Source organism: Mirounga angustirostris, unplaced genomic scaffold, assembly GCF_029215605.1.
Source record: "Mirounga angustirostris isolate CCGP_5_RB_7025 unplaced genomic scaffold, mMirAng1.0.hap1 SCAF_4, whole genome shotgun sequence".
Classification (NCBI taxonomy): Eukaryota; Metazoa; Chordata; class Mammalia; order Carnivora; family Phocidae; genus Mirounga; species Mirounga angustirostris.
In genome coordinates this window covers 112,018,641-112,042,676 of record NW_026991712.1, presented here as the reverse complement: position 1 = coordinate 112,042,676, position 24,036 = coordinate 112,018,641, and the positions used below count along the sequence as shown (strand labels likewise).

Here is a 24,036-nt window from a genome sequence, read left to right as displayed (position 1 = left end):
AATGACCTCCACTGGAATCACCTAAGGTAACAGGGCAGATGAGTCTCTGGAGATGGCAATTTGGAATTTGCATCTTTTGCCAGCTTCCCTCATGATGTTCATACACTCTGAAGTGTAAGAACTGCTGTTCTTTACCTCCTTTTTATAATTCCCTCGTCCTTCTAGCAAGAGAGGAGGTATTATCAGGTCCCAAGAAGTGTGTCTGAGATGCGGTTCTAGAACACAGGGTTGTGCTAGATGAGGGCTTTCCAAATTTTTGAGACAACGAAATTTTCCATTATTCTTTTCTACCTGGAAACAGTAACCTTTGTGGTCAAGAGCAGACCCAGAGTGTGAAGCTCTGATTTATTAAAATTTATTTAATGATTTGCACCTATTTTTTTCCTGCCATTCTATAAAGTATTATATTTGTTATATAGATGAGTGATGGGGCCAGCAAAGGTCAACTATCTTAGGAAATAGTAAGTAGGGCAGGGAGTCAACCCAGGCCTTCTCCTTTGCACACTGCTAGAGTGGTGGAGAGGATTTATCCCACATTGGGAGTGGACTCACACGTGCCACAACCACATAACTAATGGTGAACCTAACAGTGACTCCTGGGTGCCTGGGCCACTGCTTTAAAACTATTATTGGTCAAGATTCCTTGGGTCTTTGGAGCCTGGAGCTTCCTCAAGGACTGTCTTGAACACCAGGCTCATGCCCTCCTGACCATCAATTCATGAGTCCCCGATGACTTGTCACCAGGCCCCATTGCACCCAGGAATTACCTTCCAAGGGGTCAGCGGCTAAATATCTCCCTTACCACATGGAAGAGCTTGAAGAAGTCCACATTGGCATACAGAGTGTCTTCCACCCACTGTAGCGTGCCCTGGGAGAGGGAGCACATGGCGTCACGCACTGTCTGTGCCCCGTGGCGCTGGCTAAAGATTATGAAGCGATTCAGGAGAGCCTCGTTGCAGGCGATGTCCTTCAGCATCAGGTCTGGGACTCCGTGAGCAAACTGCAGGGAAGAGAAGCAACACTGGAAACCTCCCTGTGGTAGGAGAAGACCAGCCACCCCAAAGGTGTCCATGCCCTAACCCACAGAACCCACGAATACATTATGTTGGAGGACAAGGGGAATTCAGATTGCAGATGAAATTAAGGGTGCGAATCAGCCGACTTTAAGATAAAGAGGTTATTTTGGATTATCTAGGTGGACCCAATGTAATCACAAGGTTTTTTTTACAAGCCTGGCAGAAGAGGGAGGTAGAAGAAACAAGGGCAAAGTAATGTGACATGAGAAAGACTTGACTGGCCACTGAGGGCCTCGAAGATGAAAGGAGGCCACCAGCCAAAGAGTGGGGACAGTCTCTGGAAACTGGAAACGGATCTTCCTCTAGATCCCCCAGTAAGAAGTAAAGCCATGCCAACACCTTGACTTTCAGACTTCCGACCTCTAGAACCGTAAGATGATACATTTATGTTGTTTTAAGCCACTAAGTTTGCTTGGTGGTTTGTTACAGCAGTCACAGGAAACTAACACACTCCCAGGCCTCATTTTATCAGAGAGCCACTTATAATGTGAGCAATCCATTCTTAGCATGATGCTAAGGTACCATCAGGACCTACTCCCCTGAAGCTGAGGACAGGGAGTGGCTAGAATTCATTTGGAGCGATGGCAAATGACCAGCCCCCTCTCTCCTTTCTCAACAGATTTAGCAAATAAAAATCCTGGATGCCCTGTTAAATTTAAATTTCAGATAAACAATGAAGAGTTTTTAGTATTGGTATGTCCCCAGTAGGGTCCAAATTAGACATACTTACGCTAAAAAATCATTCATTTATCTGAAGTGCAAACTAAACTGGATATCCTGTATTTTATCTGGTGACCCCAACTGCTGGATAAACCACATCCTATAGCTCCTGTGGAGCTCATCGACAATGACTCTTGGACAATGAATCACAATCTGCTGATGGCCTCGGAGACCAAGGAGGCCACAGCCCTTGCCAGAGACCCTTGGCCACCTAGTACAGTAACTGGCCTCTTGGAGTCTTGGACTCCCAACACCCAAGTATCATGAACAGGTTTATGGGCTTCCTTGACCTCTGGAGTCTCCCCAGGACCTCCGATTACACAGTTCTCAGGGCAGGAGAGCAGAGCAGGCTCAGGCTCTACTTACACCCCACCCCACCCCCACCTCCCACTAAATGAGGTCACGGCTGACACTGGGTCGGTGTGGACTCCATCAATCTCAGGGGACTGTAACTGGGTGCATGTTCTAACAGAGCCTTCCTGTTTTGCCCACACACTGCTTCTTATCCCCAACCCTAATCCCAGGGTCTAAAACATTCTGAGGTGGAGGGAATCAATGAGCTCACTTTGCCCAACCTCTAATATTCTAGGGGAGAAAAGTGATGGAGGAGAAATTACACAGCAGGCTAGTGGGAAAGCTGGGACACTATGAAGGTCCCGGCTCCTTCTTTCACACAGAGACTCATTCATTCAATGCCCATTCACTGAGTCCCATTCTGCAGGGACTAGAACAGTTACTGGGGATACAGAGAATAAGGTGAGTTTTCTGCTCTCCAAGGAGCTTACCGGCTGGCTGGAAATGGAGGCAAAGCGGTAAGTGCTCAATTGAATGTGGTGAAACTGGAGCACAGAAGAAGGAGTGTTAAGAATAGCCAGTGTGTTTTGAGTGTTTCCTGTGTGCCAGGCACTGTTCTTAGTGCTTTACATATATTAATTTTTTTGACCCCCATAACATTATCATAGGCACTTTTACTGTCTCCATTTTACAAATGAGGACACAGAGGCACAGAGTGGTTACTTAACTTGCTTGAGGTCACACAGTTAACTGTGTGGCCTTGCTGAGATTTGAACCCAGAGCTTGTGCTTCATCACTACTTTAGCTCTTTGCTGAGTAGGGAAGTGGGAGGGGGGCAGAACAAAGAAGGGAGGGTTTATGAATGATTTCACAGGGGAGGCAACACTTAAGCTGGGCCTTGAAGTAAGTCCAGGAGTTTACAAGGCTGGGGTTGGGGGTGGGGTGAGTGATGAGGCAAACAACTATTCCCCTCTCATCGTCTAACAATTTCCTAGATGGGGAGAGAGGTACTCGGATGCCAGGCCGAGAGGACCCAGGAAGGGCATGCAGCCCCTGATGAAGAACAAAATCCCATGTTTGCTGAGACTGACCTATCAGAGAGCTGTAAGCCCCACGTGGCTATTTAAATGTAAACTAATCAACATTAAATAATACTTAAAATTCAGTTCCTCAGCTGCACTGGCCCCATCTCAAAGGTCTGTCCTCAAGGTGGCTATCCTCTTGGACGGCATGGAGAGAGAACACCGCCGTCGTGGAGGAAAGTTGTGGTGGACGGTGCTGGTAAGGAGTGGCACAGTTGGATGGAGACCCGATGGGGTGATGGGGAGGCAGGTGCAGCCGGCGACCATGCTGAGAAGCAGGGAGGGCACAGGGCCCAGAGGGAGCTGGGACAACACGACCAGCCTCTTCCAGCAGCAGGAACTCTGGGCTTCCTCTTAAGCTCTGACGTTTGCTAATCAGGGAAGCACCAGCTCATCAGAGCAAGCAACACTACATAATAGCACAGCCCAGGGACACTGGCCCCTTCTGCCCACATGAAAGGCTCAGCTCTGATGCCAACAGCACAGCAAGTAAAGCTCCAAATGTCACATCAGTGAGGAACTGGAAAGAAATTTCCCCTAAATTCCTGCCCTTATCTCCATCTCCCTTTTATTACCAACTGGAAGTCATCACAGGCATTTCCAGGACTTCAGTTTTATGAGCTAAGAGAAAGCAAAGGGGAGAATGAGCCATGGATGCCGCCCCCACCAACCCCCCCCAGGTGGGGGTGGGAGGGCGAGTGGAGCAGGGCAGCCAGGCCTGAGTTCAAGGGCCTGGGCACTGCGGGCACTGTGGGCACTGCGCTCCAAGGGCCCCGACACCCCGTCTCAGGGCCAACCCTCAGTTCCTCTCCTCTAGTTTCAGGGAAAACCTCAGAGACGGAGAAGCCGGAAAAGCAGGTATGGGCTTCACCGCTGCGCAGGGAACCAGCCCCAAAACCCCTTTCGACAGAGCCGGCCCTGCCCGGGCGTGTGGGCTCCCCCTCCCTCCTCTGGGCTCAGACCTTTATCTCTGTACTGACACAAGCCCTGAAATTCTCTGTTTATGTCTCAGTCTCCCCTGGAGTCTGGAGGAGGTGCAGACCTGGCCAGGAGAGGCGGGATGGGTGTCTGCACTATCGGGCCGCCGCTTATCTTGCATTCTCACTGTGTTCCTCATGCCAGGAACCCACGTGCCCAGGATGCTGGGCAGGAGCCGTGAGGCCCAGAACTTCCACAGACGGGAAAGTCCTGTGTTAGTGGTAAAAATGCTCTGAACACATATAGGAGATTATGAAATGCATGAGATAGATTTTGGGGGTCATGGCTCCATAGAAGAAGGAGCTTGGCTGGCACCAAGAAGAAAACGTGCAGGAAATCAGAGGTCTGTAACCGGGGCAGGTTAGCTCCCTCCGTGCACTCAGACACCGTGCATGCACGGCCCGTTTCTCACACTGGAATTCTCCTCTCCCAGCTCTTCCCACGGCTGCCTTCTGTTCAGCCAGGTGGGCTCAGATACCACTGGGCAGGAAGGCCTTCCCTGACCATCTCATTTCAGTCTGCCCCCATCCCATGCCTCCTAGCCCCTCCCTAACTCCCAGCCCTGCCAGATTTTCCTTCAGCACCTATCTTGACCAGGAAACGCTCCGTATCTTTGCTTATTTGATGATTGCCTGTGGTCCCGGCTGGAATGTAAGCTCCCAGAGACAGGGGTTTGCCTATATTGTTCACTACTGTATGCTGGTACCTAAAATGTCCCTAAATATTTGATGAATACATGAGTAAACCTCAGTTTCCTCAACTCTAAGAGGATTCTGAGCCACGTGTTCTCTAAGGTTCTTTCCAGTTATACAAATCTGAGCTGTTTGAAGTGCTGCCAGGATTTGGGCTGTTTAGGAATCCTATGCCAGGAAGGCTCATTATTTCAAGAGACCACCCCCTGCCCCCAGGTATTTTTCTGAATATTTGGAACAAATCATGGGTTCTGAACGTAAAAGCGAGAAGGAAAAATAATGCAAGTTTTTCCCTGTTTTTCTCAGGCTCAGGGCTCACCCCTCCCCTCCCGGGACCAGTGATATCCACCTACCTGTTCTGGACGAACTTGGGAGTTGACCAGAAGGTAGACAACTGAGTCAGACAGGCCAATGTTTTTCATGAGAAATAGTGTCAGTGTTTCTTCATCTTTTAGGATATCCCGAATTCGTATCCCTCTTCCTGTATATCAATGAAAGAACAGGGTGTTGAATGGGGAATAAGTCAAAAAAGGGAGAACATGTAGAATTGACTGGAAACATTTCTAATTGGCTCTCAGCAGAAGGCTCTGTTCTTGGGTTCCCTGGGAGCTTGGAGGTCAGGGCTCCTGCCAGTAGGCTGTCACCAACACAGTCACGGCATTTACTGCTGACGCAGCCAGGCAAAACTTAGTGAGAAGGCACAGAAGGTGGAAAAAGTTAGCTCAGGGCAGGAGAGGGCTCATCAGATGCATTGTGGAGTGGTCTAGAACAGTGACTCTCAACCAGATGGGGGTGAGGAGCTAGAACGGGGCAATTTTGTCTCCCCTGGGAATATTTGGCAATTTCTGGAGACATTTTTTTTAAAAGATTTTATTTATCTATGAGAGAGAGAGCCCATGAGAGGGGGGAGGGTCAGAGGGAGAAGCAGACTCCCTGCCGAGCAGGGAGCCGGATGCGGGACTCGATCCAGGAACTCCAGGATCATGACCTGAGCCGAAGGCAGTCTCTTAACCAACTGAGCCACCCAGGCGCCTGGAGACAATTTTGAATGCTGCAGCTGGGCAGGTGCTACTGGGTAGAGGCCAGGGATGCTGGTAACACATCCACAATGGACAGGACAACCTCCCTCCCCAGTACAAAGCAAAGGACCACCTGGTCCAAAATGTCATTAGTGTTAAGGTTGAAAAAGCCTAGTCTAGAATGAGAGGACATACATGCTGTGTCCACAATGTGTTGTCATGGGGTAGAGGGCTCTTCCTGGCATTTCTGTCATCTCAGCTAAGACTCTAAGCTTGGTGTGCTGACATGGACTAGGAGAGATGGGCCTGTTTGGGGCAAAAAAAGCTTCAAGTGGGAAAGAGGGGGTGGTCTATTGCCTGGACTTATAATTTCGTGCCCTGATCAGCCCCAGTCACATTCTCTCTGGCTTCCCCCAGGATATACTAAAAGCAGAAATTTTTTATAAGGAGGCATAAAGGACTGCTAACCTTTAAGGTGAGCCTGCGGTAAGTGATTGAACGATTTGTGTTTGTACTTTGCACACCTCACAGGGATATTGTGAGGGTGACTCGGGGTAAGGACAGTGAAGTGGCTAACTCCCAGGCCTGAAAACAGTGAGCCCCCTCCATAGATGCTTGCTCTGATTGCATTAATATTTTGACGCCTCCCGGGGGCTTCACCCCCAGGGTACCCACCTGTGTTGCCTGCTTCCAGGGCCAACACGCAGCCTCCAGTGGGCCATTGCCACAGTTCACGGGGCGCTGGCCAGCAAAGAAGGTTACAGGCCCAGACTCTTAGGAAATCATTTCAACATTAAGGGAAAGCGTCTGGGTTACATGAAAGTGCCCATGTCTACATCCCAACTCCCCCCGGGAGCCTGGTTGACTACTTATCTCTTAGCTCTTCTTTAATTAACTCTGATTATCAAATGTCCCTGCTCCTCCCTGGTCCTAACAGCCCAGCACCCCATCTTCTCTCCCCCAAATTCTCCCTTCACCAGGTGACCAAGAGGCCTACCTTACCCCCCTGAGTGCTTGACAACCTTCCCTTCCATTTTTGGGTTGTGCCTTTCCCTGAAGAGCCTGGTCCAGATGGAGGTTGCTGCCAATTTCCTCTTCCAAGGGGATGGGTCAAGCCCGCGGGCCTACCCACACAGCTAGGGCAGGGGCAACCAGTCCTGAGACTCTGCCCCACAGCAGCCTCTCGGGAGTCGTGCCACCAGCCAGGCTCACCGCCTTTCCCATAGGGAAAGCCCAAAGCTTCAGGGGAACCGGAATACAGGAGGGAGCCTGGGGGGCAGGAGGGGGTCTGAAAGGGGCTGCTCTATTTTATTCTTGCCTTCCCCTTTTCCCGATAACATAAGTCATGTCATCGTCCAAACCCAGCTTCCTTTCTTCCTTCCTCTGGATGCCAGCTCAGTTGTTCTTCTTTCCCCAATCATTTCTCCATAGTCAGCATTATGTTATATACCGGCCTCAGTGATACCCGGGATGGATGGACACACACACACACACATACACAGAGTCTCTGGAGAGTAGGGGGCTATGGACCCTGCTTTCATTATACCCCTCCCTCATCATACCTAGCAATGCTGGGCACACAGATGTAAGCCCTTGAGGTCACCTCTCTCTGACACCCAGCATAAGAGCGTGACATGGAATCAGGGCCTCTATAAATGACTGTGGAATGACAGGAGGCACCCAATAAATACCTGTTGTCATGACCTGAGAGTCGGGACCCCATTTGACTGTTTATCAATTCGTTATTCTTTAACTCAGTCACCTGACCTTCCCTACGGATATCTTGCTGGGGAGGGTAGCCATTTCCCCGCCCTCGCCCAGGTGACTGGGCTGCCATGGCCCTAGGGGGAAGCGGTGGGAGCGTGCTGGTTCCACACACCTGCAGAGGGGTGGGGGCCACCCTGTAGGGAGAGTGTAAGAGGTGGCTGATACCAGACAGAAGCTCCACTAGACTCCCAAGGGAGAAATGTGAACTGGGGCCCCGAGGAAAGAAAAATAAATTTTGTTTAAAATGTGGTTCTTCTTGTTCGTTTCTCTGGGAAGAGGCTGGGGGAGGGGGCTGCTGAGGCCCACGGAGCTGAGGGGAGCTGAGGGTTGGGGTGGGAGAGAAGCCAGGAGAATGTGTGGGGCTCATGGGAAGAAGGTGTTTGAAGATGAGTGAGAGACCACAGTGCTTGCTTGGGCGTGAGAGGGGAGGGGGCTTCCCGTCTGGTGTTTTACCATTAATCCTCCCCTGCTGAGAATGCTGTAGGACAGGTTTGCTAGGAAAAGAAAAGGCCGCCCAGGTCAACCATCGGCATACTTTCCCAGGTGACTGGGGACTGACAGGCAAAAGCACATACCAATGACAGCCGCCTACCTCGCTCTCGAAGGCTTTACCCTCCACTGGGGCTTTGGGCCAAGGATTCAATGTTCACAGTGAGCAAGGTCCCCAGGTGACCCTGGGATGGACCCTGATATAGTCTGCCATGTTGATGGTGGGCCTCGGTCCCTGGCCTGGAATTCCTTCAGAGACTTTGAGGATGGTCCCCTGTCCCCACTTATGGCCACTGAGGTCAAGGGTGCTGCAGAATCTTTGTTCCCAGCCTCCAAATTCCTTTGGGGAGCCTTGGTTGACCTTTTCCCACCCTCTCTCCCCAGATCTCTGAAGCTGCTCTCATTTGGAGAACTTCCCCCACAGCCTGAAGGCCAGCAGAAGGAACCACCTGTATGCCAGTTCAAAACTAGTTCTGTGTTGGGGCTGGGAAGCAGTGACTTTGGTTCTCACATACACACTGTAAAGACCACAGAGAAATTGTGGTTTGAAATGACTTCCTTTACATTTCCTCCCAGCTGGACTCCATCGGACAATGAGACAACCAAACGAAATGTCTGTCTCATTACAGATCCCACTGGATGAATGGGGTAGGCAATCACTCCAGGGGTTAGACAGCCCATGTTCTCATCTGCTTCTTTAATCCTGGCAACAGTGCTTTCTGCTTGCTGCCTCTCCCCCGAATTTCTTACTATGAAAATGCTCTTTGTGCCCACACCTTAGAAGGTCCTTCAAGCTTGAGCTAAGTAACTCTTCTATCCAGGGCAGCGGAGAAGGTCGCGTTTGTAATCTGGTCTGCAGAAAATTACTACATAAAGTACATGTGTTACTATTTTTGAGAGAATTAAAATGTAATGCAGTCACCTCAGCGTGCCATCTGAACATACTCCCGTCCTTCATTGTTCCCAGACGGACAGAAGGGAGAAGGTGGCCGGGAGGGAAGAGGATAATATTCTCCTAAGGATAGTTTCCCCTCCAGACTGTTCTGCACTCTTGAAGCTCCCTGCTTCCCTCCACCGCCCTCCCCAAGGTGTGGTCACTCTTCTTTCGGTCCTTCCACTTCTGCTCTGGGAGCCCTTGGTGTGGGCACCCAGTCTGACCCATCTCTCCAGCTGCATGGGTGATGACCCCTGGAGGGCTCTCCTACCCTGGTGCCCAGCTCTGCTACCTGCCCGCACAAACAGTGACCCAACAGCCTGGCCTCTCATTGCTTCAGTCTCCTCCATCAGCTCAACCTTTGCCTCTGCCCCCCTTCAGCCACTGTGGCCACACCAGGGGCTCCTTCTCACTGCTCCTGTCTGCCTTCGAAATCCTGAATGCGCAGAGTTCAGTCTTTGACCACAGTCGTCAAGCCCTCCATCCCGTTCAGTACCCTAGTCCTTAAGCAGGATCATGGAACTCCCAGAGGCCTCTGTTCCCTTGTCCCCCCCATCTCCTCCAGGCCATTTCAGTACTTCTGGCTTCCCATCCATCCTTACGCAGCCTGGACCCGATGTTGCCTGTTTTCTAGTCACCACCCTCAACCCCTTGCCTCCTGGACTTTCTGCAGTACCTCCCTAAAACCCCCAGCCCTGCATCACCTCCCTCCACACCTGCTGTGTCTCAGGGCCCCGGATGCTGAATATCCCTGGAAGAAATGGAATGATCGTTTGTATTTATGCGACAATAAACATATGCACTCTGACCTCCCTGGCCCCTTACTTGGCATTGGTTCTACACGGTCCTGGTTCGCTCACTCTCTAGTGCTCTATGAAAATGCTCCCACACCTTTCCCTTCTCCTGCTTCCAGACTTAACCTAGCCTCATCCTTACCAGAGTGCAACCTCTCTTGGCATTCTCCTTTCTGTCTCTAGACTTGCCTGGAATGAGAACTTTCCTGCCCTCCTCAACTTCCTAACTTCTAAGCTGATGGAAAGAGGAGTCCTCACCAGGGTGAGCTTCATGCCACCTCTAGAGCCTTTCCTTCCTGCCTCCTCTGATATCTTTTCCCACCAAATCTCCTGCTCTTTCCCATGCCTTTGGTCTCTCTGACGGGTGAGGCAAGGGAGAGGCAAGTGATGGTTGAGAACATGCAAGCCCAGCATACCTGCAACTCTCTCAGGGTGAGTCCGGAGGGTGTCCATGAGCTGAGAAAAGGTGTGAAGTTCCTCCCACACATGGCCAAGGTGCTGCGTCTCTGGGGTGTTCATGAGCAGTTCCTGAAGATCTCGGAACACCCTTGCCAAGCTGTAAGGAAGACAAAGCTTCATCAGTAAAGATATCGTTGTCATTTTCATAATAATAATAACACTGCTAGTTTTTCAGATACCACATGCTTGACCTAGGTATGACATTACCGAAGGAGAGGACCAAGGAGAAAGGAGAAAAGGCCTCGTTGTACTTAGAGGCTAATAGAGCTGGTGAGCAATTTGTTCAGCTTTCCAGCTTCAGCGGGGCCAAGTCACCTCCTAACCCCATGCTCTGTGTGTCTCCTGCCCAGAGAAGCCTTAAGCAGGATGACATCAGAAGATGGTACTGGAGGTTCTTCCCAGCGTTGCCACTTCTCTGAGACCTGCCCTTCCAGCCATCATAGGCATGGACAACCATGCTTAATCCACAAGTTCCTCCCTGCGAGCACACGCGTGCAAGCACACACATAAACACACACACGTGCACGCATGCACACACACACACACACACACCCTCTGCCGTGGCTGACTGGATGCGGAAAACAAAGTTGAACCAATCAGCTATGTTCCCAGGAATTTGAATGTTATTCACCGATGCTCTTCCAGTTGCCCGAGGCAAGGTGCTCTGCACTGGGCAACCAGAGCCATTGTGGGCATTGAGAAGCAGGGACGTTGGTCGGTGGAGGGAGATAAATATAATAGATGACCAGCAAGGGACAGAGGCTGAACCCTGCAGGCCCAGCCATCCAGATCCTGTCCCGCACCTCCTGAGGCCTGCCTAGCTTCCCCAGGCTTTGCAAGAAGGTCTAGTGTCCAAATCATATATTTCCTTCTAGAGCTTCAGCTTGTTGGAATGGGCTTCTTTGCCCTGCAAGCAAAAGAACCTTGAATAAGCCCGTATTTCACCTATAATGAGAGTGTGAAATGTGAAACCCAGGTTTCCTGGTTCAAATGCTGAGTACAGCTGGAGTCTGAAGCCCCCTTCCCCAACTCCCTCAGGTTCTAGACACCACCAGTGCCAGTCCCACAAAGCCCCAGCTAGTCCTCACTCAGGTGTCTCCCAGGCTCGCTGATCCCACTGTGCAACCCCATGCGATCTCTATGGGGAGGTGTTCCTTCTCAGGCACCTCAAGGGGACTCAGGCTGAAGTTATAGATTGCAAGTTACAGTCTCCAAGCAAGCGTTTGCAACCCTGTGAGCTCAGCTAAAATGTCACCTCCCTGACATTCTCAGGAAGACTGATGTTCCCTCTTCTGTCTTTCTATATGCCAAGAATTGGCAAACAGATACATATTACAGGCTTGTAGGCGGTAAGTCTCTATCACCACTACTCTCCTCTGCCACGGCAGGGCAAAAGCAACCATAGTTTGTTCCCAGTGGGGAAGGCTACCTCTGAGCATTAGGCTGACTTGCCAAGTGTCCCTTTTCTTGAGTCAAAATGCAGGTTTGTCCCAGAGGAATTATATCCAGAGCTACTTTAAGGAAAAAAACGGGAGTAACCAAATATCTGTTTCCATCTGACCTAGTGTTTATTTAAGTATAGTGAAGCCCACTCCCCAATAAGCCCTTGTTGGTGTCCCTCAGGTAAACTCAAGATCAGCCCGGTGGGGGAAGGATGACCCTGTGCACGTCCCTGAGCCTCTGTCTATAGGACATGCTCACATCATGTTCTTCCACCTCCTGCTCAGAAAGGGAATTCCAAAGGTAGACTCTCTTCCTATGGGATTTGACTTATAATTAGACCCCAGATGAGGTCATTAACCTGGAGTCCACAAGTCCCCTGAAATCTTATGCACAATGTAATGTTTTATGTGTGAGTCCATTTTGGGGGGAAGAGGGGCCATCGGTTTTCATCAGCTTCTCGGAATGGTCTTTAGCCTCCCAGGTTAAGAACCAATGCCCTCAAGCCATATCCTAAGATTGTGGGGAGTCTCAACACTTACATGGAGTTGTTATAGTTTGACACAATTCCAGGAGATTCTCCCGGGGTGGGACTTTGAAAACAAGGATTGTTCACATTGCAGAACATCCCCTGGAGCCACGGCAACATTCCTGCTGAGGGCATCGCCTTGTTGGGGAAATGGCCTTGAAGACAGGAAATGAAGACAAGGAGTTACTTATGGAAACCATGCGGGATGCCACTTCTAGTTGCTGGGGCCTCTGCAGGAAGGAGCCCAGCCCCTCTGGTGTTTTCCTTCATTCATCAACATTTAAGAAACAGGAGCATCTAATATATGCCAGGCCCTGTGCTGAGTACTGGAGACAGGGTCTCTCCTCTCAAGCTCCCAGTGCAGTGGGGTGATGGACAAATGTTCTACTAGAGGCATGGAGGGCGTGTGGAGGGGGCATAGAAGGGGGGACAGTGGAGGGATGTTAGCTCAAGATGGCTCCACAGTGTTGCTCATGCTTTAGGAGAGGAGGTTCATCTACTCCTTCCACAACTGTTATGAGCACCTACCCCAAGCATGCAAGAAGGTTGCAAGTTATGGGCTCCTTTGGCAGTGGGGGGGAGGGGTTAATGGGATTGGGGTGTGGGGGGACAGAGAGAACAAGGTAAAGAAGCAAGAGTTTGATGGATAGGAGACTGAGGAGCAGACAAGACCCCAGGAGCAGAGTATAAAACAGGCATTCACAGGCTCATCCCAGGTCCCACGATACCTCTGGGATCCAAGAAATAATATGTTACTACACATGGCTATATACCACCCCTTCTCATTGTCTAGCACCGTATATTTCATTTCCCTAAATTGGTTTCCAGAATATTTTAGGGAACCCATTTATAATCTGCTCCCTTTAAAACTAGTAAGAGTTTAGGTATAGAAAAAAAAAAACAAAACAAAAGGACCAACAAAAACAAAAACTAATTTCACAATGCTTCCATAACCACATACAAGTATTTGCGAAGATGTAGGATTAAAAAGTTCATTTGTATCATGCTGAACAATCTCTGTTTTTTGCACTGGAGGCAGGACATGATGATGAGTAGAGCCAATCCTGGCACCCCAAACCCCCAAGATCTTTCCAACTGAAAGGTTTGGACCTCCAGACTTCCCAGGGCTTCCCCCCTTCATGCTTACATTCATGTTGGCTGTGGAGTGGGTTGATATTCCTTAACCAGATCAAGATCAGAAATAAAGATAAAGGCCATACAAGTTCCACCACAAAGCGAATCTGGAAAAACAAGACAAAAAGACCAGTGATGCTAAGAGATTACAGGAGACACACCCAGAGTGGACACACAACTCAGCATGTGTCTGTGCAATAGGGCTTGGTTGTGGTATATTTCCTAAAGGACTTCCTTTTCTCTCTCCCTCTCTCTCTAGAGCTCCGGCGGTGGGGTGGAGGGGACAGAGGGGAGAGAGAATCGAAGAGAATCTGAAGCAGGCTCCATGCCCTGACGCAGGGCTCGATCTCATGACCCTGAGATCATGACCTGAGCCAAAATCAAGAGTCAGATACTTAACCGGCTGAGCCACCCGGGTGCCCCAGACTTCCTTCTCTTAATCCCTTTCCCTCACTACCTCTACCCTGAGATATTAGACTCACAAGACTTTGTGTCCATCTGGGTTCCACCCTGCCTCTATTTCAGGAAACTGCATTAACACAGGACTTTCATCAAGGACCAAGATGTGTGCTTCCGTATTTCTCCCATGTCACTGTGCACATGAATACAGATTCTGCTCTGTAGGGACCCACCGGCTCTCACGTGTCTCATGAGCTCTTTCCGCCCCTCCCCATTGCCCTGCTTTCTTCTAGGGCACACTAGATCTTGCATACGTGGTCACTGAATGAATGAGCAAAGGACTCTGAAACACTGTGATCCATAGCAAGGTCAACAAAAATCTGGGTTTACCAACGTCTTTCCCGCCACAGGTTTCTCATTGCTTAAAGGAAGAAAGAAGGGCATACGGCCATCAATTCTGACAGTACTGGCAGAGGCTGCTGATAACAACCTATGGTTGAAAGCCAGAACTTAAATTTAGGTTCGACTTAAGAGTTTAAGGACTCTTGACTCCAAAGGAAGGAGCAGTTGGTTGTTGGGGCCACGGTCCGTGGCATTGCACGTGAGGGCGTGGGTTGCAGGTGTGGGATGGTAGCGGGGGAGGAGGGGAGGAGGGGGATGTGATTTGGGGAATGGAATAGCTCTTCTACCCAACCCCCACTCCAGAGACCTTAGGAAGGGAACTCCTAAGGTCTGAAGGACGGAGGACTTGTGCCACTGGCTAAGAATGGAGAGAGACTTAATGCATAGACCAGCTGGGGCCATTTGCATGGTCTTTAACCCTTTGTCATTCCTTTCAAAGAAAGGTACATAAATGCTCAGCAAAGTGGTAGACACCATGACAGGTACTCAGTAAAGGTTTATTCCTTTCCTGCTATTAGGGTCTGCTGGCTACAGAATTACTGCAAATTATAACATAAAGGGGGGGGGGCAAAGATAATGCATTGAAGAAAAAACAAAAAGTGTTTAGGGCAGGTGGTGATTATGCAGCTGTAACTTTTTACTCAATGTTTTATTCAAAATATATCAAGAGAAGCTATGTTAGAGGAAACACATCAAAATATTATATATTATACATGATGTAGATTTTCCTTAAGGCACTCACTTTTCAGGGTTGCCCTGACACATGATCCTACAAGATGGCAAAACATCAACATTGGACAATCCCATCCAGTGTTACAGAGACTGACCCCCGGCACACTTGATAGCCGTTGGAATGTTGGCAGTTCCCCCAGGGCCAGCAAACCAAGGAGGAGGAGAGGGCTGAGCCTCTTCCCCAGGGACCCTATCTCACTGTTAACACTTTCGCCCTTACTAGACCTGCACAGCTGTTCCCACAGCACCCTGCCCGTCCCTTGTCTTATCATTCATCGTAAATCAGGGTCATTACTCCTTCGTGGAAATGGAACCTTCACTGGTCGTGAGCTGTCTGAGGGCAGGGACCCTGTCTATCTTTGTCACTACTGTGATTCTAGCACCCGACACAGGGCCAGCTTCATAATAGGTGCCCCATAAATATGGAATGAGTGAGCCTTTGTCAAGGACCAGTCCCGGAGGCTCCTTGGGAAGCTGGAGGTCACCGACACTTTGCAGATTTAACAAACCACACCCCCAGGGGCATGTTCTGTACACTGGCTTCATGCCTTCCATCCCAGGTCCTTCTGTCCATGAGTAAGATCAGGGAGCAAGTCTGGCAAGATCACAGGGTGAGGGATAGGAGCAAGCGATGAAACCGGAAGTCGTTCGTGCTGTCTTCACCGAGGAAGTGAGGCAACCAGTCCAGGTTCCACACATCTGATTCTTCCCCTTAAGACAATTGTGTGCAACCTTGGCTTTCTCCCAAGTCAGTCCGCTTCCTTCCATGTAGCAATGTCTGTCTGGGAGTAGTCTGGTATGTCAGACATTTGGGAAAGGGAAGATCTGGGTTAAGAATCACTTTTGGGCTTGTTTCATCACCAAGGCTCAGTTTTCCTATCTGTGAAATGAGACTATTTTGTCCTTCAGTATCCCCTAAGGGTTGAATGTGTCAGTCCTGTGGGTTTTGTCCGGCTGTTCCCTATTAGCTGTATGACTTTGGGTTGCCCGTCCAATCGCTCCATGCCTCGGGACCTCATCTGTAACACAGGGGCTGGTACCAGAACCTACCTCCCAGAGCAGAATCTGGTACGAGGTAACATTCAATAAACACAAGCCCTTTATTCCTGACCCTCACTTCCCACAAAGACCACAGGGACGTTGTAGGTCACGACACACAGTACCAGCTGAAGAGCAAGGGGGTTATCATTAAAATGACCTTGCAAGCTCTTAGGCCTGGCCCCCCTCCCATTCATGTTTTCTCCCCTTCTCCCTTTCTGGATTTAGAACTGCTCATTTGCCAGATTGGAAACGTGGGGCTTCCTGAGAAACTGACCACTCACCATCCCCTGCTCTACCTGTTCTCAGGGCTTGGACTGGGAGAGGGATCAGCCAGCCTGGCTTCCCTGTTCCACGGATAAAACACCCAAACCCAAGCTGGTGCACCCCCACCGTCTTTGCCGTGTTCCTCACACACTTTCTTCTCTACTCACTCATTTGTTCCTGGATTTTTGAAGTATCTGGTCTTTGCAAGGCATTGTGATTTCAAGCCCCCTCCCCAGTGGAGGGGGGGGGGGGACCAGATCAGAATTCTTGTTCCTTCCTTCATTCTTTGGGGGTGCCTAGGACGAGTGCGGACTTGCAGGTGTCCGCGTTCCCCGCCTCTCTGAGTTCGGGCTACTGGTTCTGCCCCGGGTCCCTGCCCCTCACTTGACCACCTTTTTGAAGGAAGCTCCCAAGTGGCTGCTGGCAGAAATCAGGCGGGGGGAATGCAGGCCATGCCCCACATCAATTACCCGGGTGTCTCTGGGCGTGGGACCTCAGGTTGCTTTTTGTTTGTTTGTTTCTAACACTTCCCAGGTAATTCCAATGTGCAGCTGGGCTGAGACCCACTGGAATAGGTAGTGCTTGGTAATCTTGGACAAACGTTTTTTGAGAGGTCCGTGTTATTGTTCTAACTCTGCAAGGGTTTGTTTTGGAGGGGCTGCATTTCACACTCCCTCCTGCACAAAGACCACCGGCCATTCCTTTCCAGCCAGGCAGGTCCTCACAACAACCTCTCCCTGTGGCCCCCGCCCCAGTCGTGCTCTGCATCCCCACCCCAAAGCGGCATCCTTGTCCTTGATGCTCAACTGTGCACAGGCATACCCCAGGGAGAAATTCCACAGCGTAATTAAAAACATGTTTTCAGGGCAGCTCTGACTCCCCCCACCCTTTCCCTTTAAACATGTCTGTAACTTTAATTAAGCCCAGCCAAGGCTCAGAAGGGGCCGATGGAAAAAATTTTTTTCCCCCAAACTGGTATTTCCTTGTTCTCTCTCTTTTTTTTTTTGCTTCCCCTCCCCCTCTCTTTACCATTCAATCTACATGGGGGAGGAGGGGTTGCAGGGAAGGGCAGAGTTGTGCTTGTTGTTTTAAATCTCGGCCAGCTAGATTTCCTTCCCTCCTAGTCTGTTTCCAATTTAAAGGTGGGTAGCCGAGGCTTGAAATGGGCTGAGTCTCCCTCCGGCACCCACAGCCCAGCCAGGATTCTTGCCTGGATGAATACAGACCCAGGACCTGGGTATGCTTGCGGCAGGCTGCCCACCCTCCTTGCACCCTCCCTGCACCCTGCCAACTTCTCCTTGCCTAATGCTGGGCCCCGGAACAGAGCCTGCTGCCGCATCAGGTGTCCAGGACACCCCTCCGCTCATGAGTCCTCAGGCCTCCCCAAATATCCTGCTCTGACATGGAAGCTGGGACAAGGGGATGACACCAGGGAGGCCCGACACTGTGAGCCTTCGGGGAAAGGAGGCACACCCAGTGATCTTTATAAACCCCCCCTGGCACAGGGCCTGGCCCATGGCAAATATGGGCAGGGTATATTTGTCCAGGACGGTGGGGACAGCTCTTGTCATGGGAAGTGCCCGTTCTATGGCCGAACTCCTTGAGAAGTCTTCTCTCACACTCTCCAAACCCCATTTCTCTCCTGAGCCCCCAGAACTCATCCTCAGCAACGCCCCCCCATCGCCCCACCTCCTTCTACTCCACTGCTGAGCACATTATGCTGTAACTTTGCGCAGGCGTGCCCCCCCCCCCCCCCACCGCCCCGTCCCGAGGTCCCCGAGAGTGGGGGCTGCGTCTAACTCAGCAGGCTGTCCTGGCTGTACGGGCCCAGTTCACCAGGTCAAGTGTGAGATTACATGTTTTACCCTGGTGCCATTGTTCCTAGTAACACCTTTGACTTTCAGAACTGCCCTGGTTTGGATGATAAATTAGCCAGCCACCCTGACTCTGCAGTCTCCACGACCCCAGTGTGGGCTAATGGCCATGTCTGCCAGCCCCACCAGTCACTAACCTTCGCTGAAGCCTCACTGACCTCATCAGTCCCCACGGGGACGCAGTGGTAGCTCTCTCATGGACCTGAGGTGACAGTACAGTGCCAGCCACTTAGTAATACTTGATAAGCGTTAACGGAGGAAGAAAATAAAAAGGAAGGAGGAATGCAGAGCTCTGAAGATTTTCATCTCATGCCCTCAGGGATTGGGAGAAGAGGAATGGGGAACTTGGTATCTGTTTTGCCCTTGTTCACAACAGTGAATGCCCCAAACCACGGAAGTTTGAGAAGTTAAAAACCTCGCAGTTGAGTTATGGGTTAGGTGTGTTGTACTTTCTTTAGAGTAACCATTTGGTTGAGGCAAAACCTTCCAGAAGAACCAAAAGCTTAGGGAAGGAGCCACGGACCCCCGTCAGAGCTGCTGGGGGCTGTAGAAGAAACCTCCATCTTTGCTCAGACATCCTGGTCATTCCCAGAATACGGTGGCAGTGGGCAAGTCGGCTGGAGGCGCACCAGACAGAGATCTCAAATTGCAGGCCAGCAGGACGGCATCAAATGAATGTCAGCCCAGACCAGGTCTAACCCTGGGAGCTTCCCCCAGCCAGGGTTCTCAGCCGGGGCGGTCCTATCTCACCCCTGAGAGGCTGGCAACGTGTTCCCCCTGGGAACACACTGCGGGAGAGACGGAGTCCCTGAACAGGGGACGCCCGCCAACGCCAGGGAAAGGGAGCAGAGCCCGTGAGGGCCCCTGAGCCAAACCCTGCCTTTGAAAATAGAGTTATTCTCTGTAATAGAAACATGCTTGCCACAGAAATGGAATCATTTCAGCAGGTAAAGTCCTCAAGGATATTGTTTGAGGGCCACAAAGAGCACATTAAGAGTAGAACTAAGCGAGAATCTCAATTTCTTATGGGAAAGAGAGAAAGAAACAGTTGCAGATTGGATTTTCCTTGGCATTTCATAGATTGTGAACACCATGTGGACAAGGACCATGCTTGTCTTGTCTGCCCTTGTGTGCCCAGCACCTGGCACAGTGCCTAGTGATTAGTATTGGTTGATTGAAGGAGCACATTAATAAATACATGAATTTAATAGTGAATCTTGCTTAATTTTGTCTATTTTCATTCTGGAAGGGAAACTCACGGAAGCAGGGGATTGAGTGTCTGATTACTGTTAGCACTTGGCTCCTGAGGGTGACAAATAACTTCAACACTAATTTGATAATCAGAGTAGCTTTGACAAGGAGAGCAGCCTGAGGACAGCGGTGTTTCCCATGTCTGAGGGGGTCCTAACTTGGTTCCCCCCTGCAGCCTCCCTAAGTCCTATCCCAGCGACACACAGCAGAAAGGACCGACCACCTATGCACATGGTTGGATTATGTCCTTTGCTATTTGCTCTTTTCTGGGCTAATGATTAAGCTATTGTCCCTCTGCTCCAAATCTAGCCAGGGTCCCTCTTCGTGGGCCTGGGTGGGAGACCCCAACAGCAGCCTCACTGCACCCCTCCCTCCCAGGTCCGAGTTAGAGCTCTACCACCATCTCTGTGTTTCCAAGTGCTGAGAGTTCCACACTCTTCCCTTGGTTCCCTCAACACTAGGGTGGAAGGGACATCCTACACTTGTTACCTCCATGATACCTTGTTCGCTTTCATCCCCTCAGTGACCAGCCTCGGACTTAGCTAACACCTTTTTATATTCCAGATTCTCTCTGACTGAACTCTGACCGAGACAGTCAATCACAGGCCTTCAGATGCTCCACCCGTTGGCCCCCTTCTCCCCTAACATTTTTTCCAACGCCCAGGAAAACCCTGCCCACCTGCAAAAACCCATCTCAAATGGAGGCTTGGAACAAATCCATTCCCTTTATCCCTGGCCTAGCCCAGCCCTTATATCTGCTCCCTGAAAGGGCTCAGTTAAATGTCGGTGCTGGTTGAGAAGTTATTGTATCTCATTGAACCTAAGACACCCTCAATTGTAAGATGCACTGTTATTTTTTTTGCACACTAGGAAAGAAACAGATGTGTCTAGTTAAACTGTCACTTGCTTGTGAGGTGCATCCCCATGTCAGAAAGGTGAAAATGTGGAAAGCCCGGTGTACCTCATAGAATCAATGAAACATAGTGTCGTTGGTCTGGGAGGCTCTGAGAGAGTGTTGTTTTCCTTTGAGCCCGTTCTTCAGGGCTGAGGATCTTCCCACAGCACCGTATGGACGCTCAAGGGCTTGTGCGCTGGACTGGCAGGGTTCAAAGCCAGGGGGTGGGGGAAGGGAGGGCCAGGCAACGGAGTCATATGCAGGGAGGGCGAAAGAAGACCATACTGTGGCCGTGCTGGGCTGCAGGTGGAAAGCGTCCATCTCTGGACAGAGAAACAGGTCTTCCTGTGAAGGACACTTGTCGGAGAGGTTCACGGAGCAGTCACCTAACCGTCGCTTCAGTGCTGAATGGCAATGAGCCCACCGACAGCTCACCTTCCCCGTCCCCACCCCAACCCACCCCATCCACTGTTGATTTGCGCCACACCTCACTTTGAGACCACAGACTGCACTTGTTACCTTTTGCCTTTTCCTCAGGGTCCAGTTCTTCCAGAGCAAAAGCTGGATCTGTCTCACAAAGCCCATGCTGGTGACCGCACGAACAGGGGATCCCCTCGGAGCCCCCCGTCGGCGGAGGGACAGCGACGGTCGTAAATGGCGCTCGGGGCACCTCTGGCCCGGGCGCGCGGGCTGCCGTGTCCTTCTCGGGGGGATTAAAGGCTAGTTTCCCCCTGCCAAGCATAATCCCTTCTAATTCACGTAAGCCCTTTGTTGAGGAAAGCAGGCCGCCACTCTGTTGGCTCCTTTAAGAAGGAAGAGAAAGAGAAAGCTGAAGACCCGAGTGGCTGGGCATTTGGCAAAGGGAGGCGGGGGCATTTCAGGGGGAACCAGAGGGAAGCAGGAGCCCCCGTACACACGGACAGAAGCTACGAGAAATTCGAGGCGTGCGGGGACCCTAGCTTCAGTGGGTCCCCCGGGCAAAGGCACCCAGGCGAGGAGCAGAGTTCGGGCTGAAATCGCGCCTGCTTCTGCCCACTGACCCCGGGGCCCTGCTAGAGGACTGCAGCCAAGAAAAAGGAGCGCCTTTTTCTTTTCACAGAGGGGCCTTCTGCTCGCCAAACGCGGAACGATGCAAGTGTGAGGTGGCCTCCACCCAGGGCCGCGCCATAGGGGCTGGCGGAGCCCAGAGGCTGCGAACCCCACCACGGGAGAAATCCGATCTGCAGTAAAAGGGAATGAAGGGAATGCACAGAAAGGCCGAGGCCGAGGGGCGTGAGTCCCAGCGACGGCCCTGTCCCTGTTTCCGGCCGTCCTTGGGACACAGCTGCTGCCCTCTGTGTGGCAGGTTTAAAACTCATCAGTCATCATGCATTGTTAGCTGGGACTAAACCTCTTTCTAATTGATGCAAACGTGGAGAATATCAACTGATTCTCCAAACACTTTGGTGGCCAGTGAGTCAAGAGGGGTATTGATATTTGTTCCTAGTTTTGAACCAACTTTCTGTTTAAAATTTATTTACCATTCCCTGTTATAAGAATTCTCTCTAAAGAGCCTCAAAGTGAAACTATAAACACATTTTCCCCTTTGTTTTTAAAAGTGGAAGCAACACCACATAGTTTATCATCAGAGAGAAATGACGACTATTTCAAAACCATTTGGCACTGAGTAGAGGAATTTCTCCACAAAAATAATCTCGAAAAGTCCCATATTTAAAAATATCTTTGGAGGAGAAAAAATTGGAAATCATGAGAATTGAGGTAGTGCATGTTTCCCTACCTCCTCAGGATAGCATAAAATTAATATCTATTTTTATGAAGTACTAATTGCTAGATTTAAATTTATATTTTTCCTGAGAATGATTATACTAAAAAAAAAGTTTCTGAATTACTAAGCAATAGCAAAATGCACAAAAAATTTCTTTACAGACTTGATGTGAGTGTAACCCCAGACCTTTGCTCTTACCTAAAATATCTACAGTTTGATTTCATGTATTCCTCGATCTTGACTCTTATTTGACATGGTGTCAATAGTGAGTCTCGGGGTTTGGAGCTATTGTATGTTGCTTTGATGTGGCCACTCACGGCAGCAAAAAAGCCATGCCCATCTTCTCCTTTGCCTTGCTAGAAACATTTACACAGTGTTATAAAAGAGGTCCAGGTCCCATCACTACTGTGGAGTAGAAATTAAGACCAAGTTAATAGAATGTAAGCATTCAGTGGTATTATGGAATCGTTGGCTCCATACACTGAGAAATAAATTATATTTTATTAATTTAATCTCTCCTCTGAGAATCTTGCACATAGCTGGCACTAATTTAACTTTTCCTTTAAGAATTTAGGACTTCAGGTTGTTATTATTGTTCGGCTGGTGTACAGATACTAAATTTTAGCGTATGAAAATAGTACTATTTGAAAACATGTTCACCTGGAACATTTCCGCAGGCTTTCTTTCTTACTTAGTGAGAGGAGAGAGACACTGCTCTCATGCCTAAGCAATCTTTGCCTCCAAAATATTCCAGAGCCACTCTGAGGGACCACAGAGAGAGAAAGGTCTAGAATGGAAATCTAGGGAGCTCACCGTTTAAGAACAGGCACATGAGTATTTTATCACAGCATGCCTTCTAATAGTAAAATGTGGAAACTCCCCAAATGTCCATCACAGCAGAACAGATACATGAATTGTGAGGTATTCTCTCCGTCAAAGCTCCTATAGCAGTAAGCATGAACAAACTATACCTGCAAAAATATGGCTAATTCTCCTATCCACAATGCTGAGGAAAAAACAAACACCTGACACAAAGCATTTGTAGTCCACATTTATATGAATTTCAAGCACAGGCAAAACACATCTCTGACATTCAGAGTCAAGATGGTGGTTACGCTTTGGGAGGGCAGGTGGCTTTAAGCAGGTGCAAGGGGTATTTCTGGTGGTGCTGGAAACTTTTTCTTTTGATCTGAGCGCCAGGTACTTGGGTGTGTTCAGCTGGCGAAAATCAGTCTGTAAACTCAGGATTTGTACACTTCTCTGTATGTCTGTCATACTTTAAAAATCATCGTTTTTCAAAGAGCAGTTGAAGGACCAGAACTCAGTGAAGGAGCCTGAGCTAGATGAACTAGAGATGACGGGGAAAGGTCTGGAAAGAGGGGTGCCCTGGCAGCCACAGAAAGGAAGAACTGTTCCTCAGTACCAAATGGCTCGAGGAGAGCGGGTAGCATAAAGCCCACTGGCTTCGATGACTGACCCCTGTGAGAATGGCTTGAAGGAGGCAGAACCCAGAAGCAGAGAGCTGAAGAGTGAGGCGGGAGCAGGCAGCTGCCGACACGTAGCTTGACTGTGCAGGCAGATGTTGGAAACGGGAGCCAGGGGGAGCATCAGGTCAACCAGGTCTCCGTTTCCCTGAAGACAGGAGAGATTGTTTGGCCATGTTAGTGTGTGGGAAAGAGCCAGTTGAAAGAAAGATGCTAAAGTTAGTGGGGGATGATTGATGGGGTCCCCAGGAAGGGGCGGGGGTGGAATTAGCCTTGGGCAGGGGAAGGGGCACTCTGCATTCCATGGACACCGCAGGGAAGGAGGCCAGGGAGGTGCAGGTGCAGACTGACTCAGGAAGCCAAGGCTGGGAGACAGGGGAGCTCACCCTAGCGGCTCCGGTCTTCACTGGGGCATAGGAAGAATAAAGAGAGTGAGTGAGACAATGTGAAAATATTCGGTGACTAAGAAATTGTCAATTTATAGAGAGGGTATATAATGGGAGAGTAACTTATAGACAATGG

General features: G+C 50.0%; 1 protein-coding gene across 1 annotated transcript in view; it reads right to left on the bottom strand.

Moving 5' to 3' along the window:
- ABCA4 (ATP binding cassette subfamily A member 4) overlaps positions 1–20,974 on the bottom strand; it is a 135,190-nt gene extending 114,216 nt beyond the window's left edge. The window contains exons 1-6 of the mRNA XM_064588791.1: positions 20,785–20,974; positions 13,421–13,514; positions 12,287–12,428; positions 10,262–10,401; positions 5,196–5,323; positions 803–1,000 (exon numbers count right to left, since the gene is read on the bottom strand). Of these exons, the coding sequence (XP_064444861.1) occupies positions 803–1,000; positions 5,196–5,323; positions 10,262–10,401; positions 12,287–12,428; positions 13,421–13,514; positions 20,785–20,850 (768 nt within the window). The 5' untranslated portion in view covers positions 20,851–20,974. The remainder of the gene's footprint in view (positions 1–802; positions 1,001–5,195; positions 5,324–10,261; positions 10,402–12,286; positions 12,429–13,420; positions 13,515–20,784) is intronic.
- Positions 20,975–24,036: the final 3,062 nt, after the last annotated feature.